The sequence below is a fragment of the Diadema antillarum genome, unplaced genomic scaffold (genome assembly GCF_040938485.1).
Source record: "Diadema antillarum isolate AM-2024a unplaced genomic scaffold, OU_Dant_1.0 seq00001612_RagTag, whole genome shotgun sequence".
Taxonomy (NCBI): Eukaryota; Metazoa; Echinodermata; class Echinoidea; order Diadematoida; family Diadematidae; genus Diadema; species Diadema antillarum.
Window position 1 is genome coordinate 768,460 of NW_027272325.1, and position 11,032 is coordinate 779,491.

The following is an 11,032-nucleotide window of genomic DNA, read 5'->3' on the forward strand; positions in this document are numbered from 1 at the left end:
ACAGACTGCAGCTATTCTTGTCTTAACTAACGGCAGATATCCTGCTAATCTACATCTATCTCTACCGATTCCTATACGCTTACAAGCTGCAGCTTTTCATATTTCTGTAACATTTCAACTTTTATTTAAATGGTGATGTATTGACCGTTATGTTGTATGTATACTTACATTTCATTTGTACGTCCAAGCTGAATATTGTATCTCATTTCGTTACGTTTTATATAACCTTTATGAGAAATATATGAAACTAAAGAAATACATTAGATCACAATCTAAAATACATGGTTGACGCTATAAGACGAAAATCATCCCGAAATAATGATTTATGAACAAGCACAAGTTTCTCAAAATGATGTCATTTTTTTCTGGTGCAAAATTACTTCTAAAACAAAATCGAAAAAAAAAAGCAACGGAGTTTGACACATAATGTTGGACTAAACTAGTGTATGCAACTTATCACAACGACTTGTATACACGGGGATATTCAGAGATAAAATACGAAAAGCTTACAGCACAGCAAATCAAGATCAGAATCATTTTGCAATAATCATGTAACTGAAACTAAATGTCCTAAGTATGTACACTTTTATATCATCGCGATGTTTAGTCAGCATTATGGATATACGTAGAAGATTCACCGGATTTTGCCTTCGATGTTAATGTACTCAGATAAAGGATAATGCGAATTGCCATGTTTGTTTTACCTGGTAATTCTGCTTGGTCTCTGGGAGGGCTTTCAATAACCTACCGTAGGAAGCGCTAACGTTTCCGTCAGCTGATAAGAAAACATGAATGCGGAATTGGTTGAAAGGCAGCAGTGTAACAAACACAGGATTTATAGACCGAGCTGACCCGAATAGCCTTATCATTTTCGACAGTCATTGTCAAACAAAAAAATTATGGCTGATTGAGGTTCGGTTGTATAGACAATAGGAATACAGCAAGAAGAGTGGAGAAAATAGTTGGAAACTAATCATGGCAAGCAATGTCGGGGGTGAGAATGATCGTCTGAACAACTATATAGAGAGAAGGATATTATTTGCATGTAATTATTATGGCAAATTAAAAACCGACAACTACAAGCCTATTGGCGTATAGATTCAGTTAAGCTGAATGAAAAACAATATAAACTGATGTAACAACAAAAACAACCATGTTCTAGGTGATTTTTCCTAAAAGAATGAAATCATACAAACAGGACAGTAAATATTTGTGCGTGTGTGTGTGTGTTTGTGTGTATGTTTGTTTGTGTGTGTGTGTGTTTGTGGTCAAAATCGGACATTAATACAAAAAACAAGATGTTGGACTCGAATGCTTCGAAGTTTTCACGAAACGTCATTTTAATCGAAACCTTGGAACATGCACATTAGATGAGGCTTGCAGAACCTTAAAAATGATATCACGTTTCGTCAAAATTTGAAATACAATACAATCCTTTCAAGTTGAAGTTCCTCCATAATGCTACTTTATAAATAAAACTCTACAATAATGTTTATGCGATGAACACACTTCATTCTCGTTCAGTGTCATTTCCATGGAAAGACGTGTGAGGCAGTGACATCTTCACCTCACCTCATTCGTAATTGATCACGTGACTGCCATTATCCTGTCTGTATATCGCTTCGTGGAAAGATACGAACAAAACGTTTTCTTGCAGGGTAGCGGGACGTTTTGTTTTGTTTAGTGTGTTCATGTGTATGTGTGCAGTGTGTGTGTGTGTGTGTGCGTGTGTGTATGTGTATGTGTGTGTGTGTTTGTGTGTGCATGGCATGGAACAAATCACCTGGTAATGTTGGCTTTTCTGTTGAATTTTTTATGACTTTTTGGCCATATATTGGAGGTGTGATTGTCGAGGATATTAATGAGGCGTACTATACAGGGCTTCTTTCAATATCGCAGAGATAAGGAGTAATTACTCTGATAGGAAAAGATGGTAAAGATTCTTTACATATTAAGAATTATAGACCCATTACTTTATTGAATGTTGATTATACATTCTAAAGATGGAAAAGATGGTTAAGATTCTTTACATATTAAGAATTATAGACCCATTACTTTATTGAATGTTGATTATACATTACTTTCTAAAGATTTAGCTAATAGAGTGAAGGATGTATTAGAGGATATGATTAAGCCGGATCAGGTGATGGGATATATGAAAAATAGGAATATTGGAGAAGCTGTAAGGTTCGTAGATGATTATGGTTTTGTATTGTTTGAATAATAACATACAGAGTTTTTTAATTGCTGTTGATTTTGAAAAGGCGTTTGATTCTGTTTCTCATGACTTCCTGCTTAAAGTACTGGAATTGTTTGTTTTGGTCTCTATTTTTGCTCTTGGGTAAAAATTTTGTATAATGGAATTAGAAGATTGGCGAAATTTCTTTTGTACACAACTGCCTACACCCCATCTACGGCGAGTCAACGTCAGTCTGATGAAGCCTACAGATAGTAGGCGAAAGCTCACGCAAGGTAAATAGTTTTCTTTGGATGTGTACAAAAGACATTTCGCCAATCTAGAGAATTACCAATCAGATGAACCTCTTCCAGGATCAATGGAATTAGTAGTTGTATAATGAATGGTGGGTTTTCAACTGGTTATTTTGATGTTGGTTGTGGAGTTAGGCAAGGTGATCCTCTGTCGCCATATTTATTTCTGGTTGTAAATTCTTGCGCAAGCATTGAGGAGTGCTGAAGGTATTAAAGGAATTACTCTGGGTGATTTTGAAGTTAGACAAGTGTTACAATATGCTGATGATATGACAATTTTTGTCAGAGATAAGAGTTCGGTTGAAAGAGTGTATGGAATTTTGTGTTGTTTTTATGAAATGACTAGTTTAAAGGTTAATTTAGAAAAAACACAAATATTGTGGATAGGAAAAGACAGGGATAGGATAGGGGATCTTTCGTTTCGTAATTTAGTGAGAGAGGTGAAGATATTGGGGTTTATTTTTCGACAGATCTAAAATTGAGAGAAGAAATGAATTATAAAGAGATACTTAGTAAAATAAAAAGATTATTAAGCTGGTGGAAACAAAAAGATTTATCTTTGATAGGTAAGATTCATTTACTTAAAACATACGCATTATATAAATTGAATTATATATCATCGTCAATTGCTGTCCTTCGTGGGTATTTGCAGAGGTTAAAAAGATCTGTTTTGAATTTTTATGGAAAGGAAAAGACCGCATTAGAAGGGTTATTTTGTATCAAGATTATGGAGAAGGGGGACTTACAATGATGAATTTTGAGTCGCTTGTTAAAGTTCAAAGAGTAATGTGGGTGAAAAGACTTTTTTGTGGAGAAAAGAATATGACCTGGAAAAAGTATTTTCAATATGTTTTTAGGTCAGTTGGTGGCATTTTATTTTTCAGTGTAATTTTGCAACAAATAAACTTTCTTTGAAAGTTCCAAAATTTTACAAAGAGATTTTACAAGCGTGGCAAGATTTGGGAAGTTTGAGAAATTTAGAAGAGGGGCATATGAATCAAATAGTATTTAATAATAGATTTTTTTTTTCAATTTAAGGGTAAAATGATATATAATGAAAATCTTCTTAGGAGAAATATTTATAGATTATGTCATTATTTTGATGGAAAAGGTATACAGCCGATTATTCATTTTCAGAAAGCAGGGTTATGCAGTGAGGAAATTGAATATGTTTGGAGGATTTGTGATGTAATTTTGAATAGTGGACGATTTAGTTTGTCATAGGATTGGTGACATACCTTCGAGAAAGATTTACACGCATTTTTTAAACTGATTTACAGCAGTTATATACATTGGAAGTACGAGATCAACAGAGTAATTTTGTCTTCTCCCCAAAAGTAACCCAAGATATTTTTCTCCGACCCAGAGTCACAACTCTTATCCTATCAAAGCTTAGGGAATTTCAGTTTAAACTTCTTCATGGTGCACTTTATACAAAAGTTAATCTGTTGAGATTTGGGTTTGTTTCGGATTTTCTCTGTACTTTCTGCAAAAAGAGCACTGAGACATATTCACATTTATTTTGGGAGTGTATTAAAGTGTAGGAATTGTGGCAAATTATTATTCAGAAATTGAACTTAGAAGAACTAGGAAACATGAATTGGGAAGTTGTTTATATACAGGTATATCCGGAAACTCGTTAAAAGTCAAAGGATGGAATACAATTATATTGATGATTAAATATATTTCATATTTAGCGAGATCAGAAGGGGAGGTACCAAAGTTTAATGATGTTATGAAGTATTTTAAGATGTGAAAAGAAGAAGAAAATAAGATAGCGAGTAAAAGAGGAACAGTTGGAATGCATTTGTTAAAGTGGAAATATATGAGGTATACCGAGGATGCTATGTGATTTTCTTTTTCTGTTTTGATTTTGCCGTATCTGGGAGTTATTGTGATTATCGTTGTCGTTTTTTTTCCCCCTCTTCTACCATTTCCACATCATTTCCACATTATGATTAGGAAGTTTTTTTTAATTGTATGAGAAACAAAATGGCAATTTACACGGCAGAGTTATTCAAGTGTGAATAAAACCTGAAACCTGAGGGCTGAAGGCACGGGGTGGGTGGGTGGGGGTGCATGTTGGCGTTGGTGGGTGTGTGTGTGTGTCAGTGTGCATGTGTGTATGTTTTCTCGCAAATGGCCTTGTTTTTTCTCTTTTTTTTTTCTTTCGAGAAGCGATGAAATATGCCCCGTTTTGTGTTTTAAGAAAATTATTTATTATGTTCCCGCTTTGCGGGCTTATTGCGAGAACATGTGTTAAAAAAACAAACAAACAAACAAAGAAAAAAACAAAAACAAAAAGCGGATTCGTTTCCTTGGTTAAAAGAGTTACAATGTAATTTTGACATTAGTTTGCACAATGTTGATGTTACTGCATTTGTCCTTATATAGTGTAAGATTGACGTTATTTTGTACAATGTATGTGTATAATGCAGTTTGTCTTTGTATGATGTTTTGTTTTGTTTCTGTGAACGTTTCTGTTTCTGTGATATGAAATTGAACGAAATTCGAAGAAAGAATTATCAAAAAAAAAATGTGCGTGTGTGTGGTAGCATGACGTGGCTGCAGAGTATGCAGATTGCCTATTGTAACCGCATGATAATATGAGGGAAATGACGGGAAAGGGGAAACTATCAACTCTGGTGTAAAACGAAAATGCAAACAGAAAATTTTCCAGTCATATTCCAACGCCTACAAGCCCACACGTTCTGGTCGATCAGTGAAAAGGAGAGGTAAGAAAAAAAAAAGAAAGAGAAAAGACCTTTTTTTTTTCAGATAATGCTATAGTGATAGTAACATATTACATCGGGTGTATGACTCATTAATTTGATACTTCAGACATCTTCAGACATCTCCCCCATCATGCCGGCCGACTTCTCGGGCTCCTGGACGATCGATCATCACGATGACTTCTCGGCGATGCTGGAGAAGCTCCAGGTGCCCGCCGATCAACGACCACCGGCCACAATCTCCCAACTCGACGTCGAGATCAAGCAGGACGGCGACAACTTCACAATCACCAACAAGTCGCCGGCGGGGACGAAGGAGCACAGCTTCACCGTGGGCGAGTCCTTCAAGCTCGTCATGATGGGTAACATGCCCGAGGTCGACGTCAGCTCCTCCTGGGACGGCGACCGCCTGGTCTTCACCGACAACCGCGGGGTCAAGCTCACCCGCGAGATCGTCGACGGCCAGATCGTGTCAACCTTTTCCATGGGAGACTCGTCAGTCAAACTGTACTTCAAGAGGGTCTAACTATGGGCCATGTTTAATCGAGTGCTATTAAATGTATCATGAAATAGTTAATCCTTATGTATACTCTGCCAGAAAATGAGAGCATGTCGTAAAATGTTTGTATCGACCAGTATGATATTATGCAACTTTGTCTTTCCGTTGAAAGTAACGAAATTTGAATATGAAGAAGTTGAATTGGTACTATACGTGTATATTATTTCATTAAAGTTGTAGTACATGTAGTATCCTCCGGCTTGCTAATAGAAATAATTACAAATTATTTTCAGGATTTACACCTTATAGACAAAACCCCGTACTTTGGCAACAAGAGCAATGGACACAGTGTAAAGGACAACCACAGGAAAAACAAGACTTGCCTTCAGAGTGCTAGATACGTCTGCAACAGCAGTGCTAACCGTATACCACATGAATGAACAATAATAATGATAGTAATAAAAAACATGAGGGGTATATAGCCTCCTATAAAGATTCAACCTGCACTAAAATACAAACCCTAAAACTCATATTATCGAGTAGTAGAACCTCAGAGAAAACAGTGGATTAATAAATTGGTGCTGTCTGGTGTAGCAGATATTTGCAATGAAATGGAAAGTGCCGAGTTCGAAACCTACCTGGTGCTCTTGTCCTTGGTCTACTCCCACTCGGTCTAATATCCAGTGCTCGTTTGGTCTTATCCCACATGACTAATCCCATTTCGTCTACAAGCAGTTCGTCTGACATTGGTCCAACTACCGATCAGGCCATGCCCATTTTGTGTAATATCCAACTGATCGTTATTACCACTCAGTCTACATTTTAGTAGCCGGGATGGCAATTAGACCATTAGGTGAAATGACAATTAGCCAAAACTGATATCGGACCAAGTTAACGATTTTTAGATCAAATGGCCATTAGACCAAACAGACCGTAACGGCCTAGACCAAATGAGTTTTGTCGTATCGGTGCCAGACAATCTGGGAATTAGACCAACCGGTTCAATGTATTAGACCTAACTGATCTCTGTCAGTGTCGATCGTGACACATAGAGCTCAGTTATTACACCTATATTGACTATTAACTTCTATATGAGATGACTGTCTTTGTCAAGGGTTACGTAAACTTGGACATGTAGCAATATTCTAAGATAATAGTAGCAATAACAGGACATTATTAGGACAGTACATACACTGATATTGCTGCACTAGCTATTAATGTCATATCATATTGATAAAGGTAGTATACACGTATTATAATGATAGCATCAAAATGATGATATGGCTAGAATAGCAATAACAATGATAAGTGTTAATGTTGATTAATGAATAATATTGATGTTGATATATGAAACGGCGATTATGATTTCAATACTACATGTATTGCACATCACTGATGTAATAATGTAATTACAATTATACTGCCAATATACTGTGATACAAACTATGTATACAACCATGTACGATGCACAACTATACTATCACTGAAATTCTTGAACAGTGCCCATCACAGAGATTCTATCAAATTGACGAAATGTATAGAGTCTGTCGAATTGCGATGGAGGGGATGGGGGGTGGATGGGGAAAAGGATGATACACATAATAATCATAATATATATGTACTATGTGACTCTGGTTAATCTATAGACGTTTAAATGTCTTCATGTTTAAGCATATGAAATGTGGAAAAGTAAAAAAACAACAACAACACTTGTGATACTATATAGTCTTCACTCAAGGGAACATTAAGTATGGGATCATCGGTCTGGAGTATGACATTTTGTTCACCGTCGACATCGATATTGCGCAAATAATGCGTTACCACTTACTGCGTATAGAGCATGGAGTGCAATAATTCAAGAGACGGTTGCATTAATATTGACAAAAAATAGGCGTCATCACACTGTGTAGGAAACTAGAAAGATCTATACGATGATCATTCTGCCATAATGATGATAACAGAAGGAATGCAAAGTACTTATATACCGAGCTTTGGCGCAAACAGTGAAGGGTTCAGATTTTAATAGGTTGTTATACTCTCTTCGTCACCTTATTTCCGTTTGTATCTAGATTATGTTTGATTTATGATTTATTTCCAATTCGTGATGTCATTCTCTGCTCATTCACCGGGATATTGTTAATGGAGTAAAGCTGAGAATTCACTTTTTGATTTGAGATGTCTGAATTTCTCTGGTCAGTATTCCATAATCAAAATAAATAAACCTTGACATCTCGTACTTTTTAGAAATGGCGTCATCAACAAACAAACAACAAACAAACAAACAAACAAACAAACGAACAAACAAAAAAACGAACAAACAAACGAACGAACAAGCAAGCACACAAACAAACAAAAAACCAAATAAACAAATAAATAAACAAACTAGCAAATCCAGATGATGTCTAAAATCTGACAATGACAGTAAATGAGGGCCTTCTCGATGTTTTCTGATGTCAGTATTTATATATCGACTAGCTTGTTCTTCGTTTTTTAATATGTTGGCTTATCAAGGATTCAAATTTACGAATTCGTGTTTTCTTCCACTGAACATGACAACGAGCTGTATAAAATTTATGCATTCCAGTCCTTGGAATTCCAGATTACGTTCATTAGTCGTTGCTACGTTGGTGTCTTTCGACAAGCTTCTGGTTGTCAGGGTAAACCTTTGAAGTATAGAACAACTAAGTGAAAATCGCAATCGATGGTAAACTTCTATCTTTGAATGCGTGGATGTTCCTAGCCCTACTGCATGGATACTGTGTTTATGCAAATTTTCCTCGCTATGTTGTTCTCGGTTATAAAAATGCAATTCAATCACGATTGCATGACTTGTTGGTACGTCAGGCAAGACTTAGTCTCTTAGATTCTCTGACAGGATTTGAAACTTTGGGCGGCTATCCGTCGAGATGGTGAGCTGGTGTTCGCATTATTATGTGAAGTATAATAGCCTAAAATGTATGAGGGAAGGAAGTTCGGTCACTGTCCCAAAAGGGTAGACCTATATAGCATTGTAAAGATTTTGATGTGAAGGCGACTGTGGTTGAATTAAGTTGTTTTGCAAACCGTTTTTATTTTGAGCATAACAATAAAAGGATGTGATGATTCCACTGTAGATCCTGGTCCTATATGTTATTTTGTCATGACTTAGCATGAAATTACATATTTTATGGCATGGCAATTAGAGGCGACACTTTAATAACACAAGATTTTAATAGTTCAAGGTAACACAATTACGTTTAAATTCAGCGTTGATTATATCTCAATTTTGCACGCATGTTGAAGTCGTTAGAATGAAGGAAGCGGAAATCATTCTGGTCTGATGAGAAAAGTAAATTATCGCTCGAGACCCGGAGGGATATTGTGTACGTGTAGGGTCTGGAATAATACTTGTAAGCTAGAGAACTAACCGTCCTAGGGTGTGAAATACCGTTCCCATGTTAAAGATTATTTGCCATAAACAGCCATGCTACTCATGGAAAGAACGTAAATAGTGTGAAACTCGGTGGGCATTGGAAACGCCTAAAACGGGAGTAAAACCATTTAGCAGTGTGATATGAATTGAGGGAATGTGGCAATATAAGTGGAAGTAGAACACGAAAGTTTGAGAAAAATCGGACAAGTCGATCCAAGTAGTGCTGCCATCCCTGGACGAGGAGGAGACAGTTCATGACGTCATGCATGGACAACAATGTACACGAAACATAAACAGGGTTTCACTTATTTGTTTTCTAATGAAAGGCGCACGTTCCCTCGTTTTGCCACTGACATAACGCTTTAAGTGATATATAATTTCCCCTTTAGCCAGAAAGAAGAGAGTAAAGCGCTATTTCAATATGCTAGAAGAAAGATGTGGACTTACCTTAATTCATTGTTGACCACGCATGACGTCACGAACTGTTGTAGTCTCCTCATCCAGCAATGGCGGCAACAAAACTTTAAGAACTGATAACTTTTTCTTTTTTTTTAACGGATTGACCTCAAATTTTGCTAATGTGTTCTGCTATAGTGTAGCTGCATTCAAACTCTCGATCCGCATATACATATTTGCTTTCCATTCTTTTCTAACAGCGTGGACACAGTGTCTCACTGTGTGTTCACTCAATAGCCGATTCCCGGAAGACACTGTGCTGAACAGAAGGTGAATAATACAGTCCTGAATTTTGACACAGTGTGTTTGTAGAGTCGGCCAGGTGAGTACACCATATGTAGCTAAGGCGCTGTGTTCTATCCGGCATGGAAGGTAGAACACAACGGTAGAAGTGTGGGGCCTATCTATAATACGCATAACAGTTATTTGACACTACAGAGTTAAGACACCATTTTTCAAAAATGATAATCATAAATACTGTAGTTAAAGACATAGTTACGGAAGTAAAGACACTATCTTTTTTTAAGAAACAGCGATGAAGTTGACTCTTCAGCTCATTTTATCTTTTGATTGTGACCAATAACTGCTATCAGATATATTTAGTGAAAACATGAGGAACTGTAGCATTCCACAACTTTCTTTTTCTTTTCTTGATATCCACGAAAGTTTGTCCTTGCTGTTTGATTGTATTCTCCAATTAATAATCATTCTTCCCGATTGGTTGTCCAGTGGCTACCGCCTCGCAAGAATTGCTGTCAAGACATCTTTTATTAAATGAGACCCTGGAATGGGATCTGTTGTCCTTGTGTCGAATGACACTCACTTGAAAGAGCGATTATTTGACAACTTACTTTTCTAATTGCTCTCATCAAGATTTTTACATTACATACTACGATATTAATTTAAAAAGTCATTATCCAGAAAGGCTTTTTCGTTTTTAGGTGTTAAGAGTTGAGCTCGACATCTTCTTCACAAGCCCCAATGTCACGTGGTGGGGGTATTCTGGTGTCTTGATAGCATTTTGAATATCGAATGTACCATTAGTACTGTACAGTGTACCTTCATAATAGTCGTGTAATGTAATTTTGTGAGAAGCGCGACGGGGAGATCTCGATGACAGAGAATCCGTGAGCAACAGCGCCACCAGCGATCACCTACAGAGATCAGTGGGTACGCCGTGCATGTATACTCGTAAAACTTCTGAAATTGGTGTAGTACACCGACTGTTATTAAATCATGGTGAAGAATTAATTGATCATGTTTAGTGACATCTATCGTTATCGGACGTCGCTTGCCTCTTAATATATAAACCCATTTGTACTTCGTTGTTGTTTTTATGTGAGTTGATGTGTTCAGTATGTATCTGTGTGGGTGTGTGTGTGTGCGTGCGTGTCACTTCATCCCATTTCTATATCCCATTCTGTCTTTCTTCTATTTTGAACC

At 36.7% G+C, this 11,032-nt stretch overlaps 1 protein-coding gene across 1 annotated transcript; it reads left to right on the plus strand.

The window, feature by feature from the left end:
- The first annotated feature begins 5,355 nt into the window (after positions 1-5,355).
- LOC139711126 (fatty acid-binding protein 2, liver-like) lies at positions 5,356-5,849 on the plus strand. The gene has a single exon (XM_071623042.1). The coding sequence runs from the start codon at positions 5,356-5,358 to the stop codon at positions 5,746-5,748; it is 393 nt and encodes a 130-aa protein (XP_071479143.1). The 3' UTR covers positions 5,749-5,849.
- Positions 5,850-11,032: the final 5,183 nt, after the last annotated feature.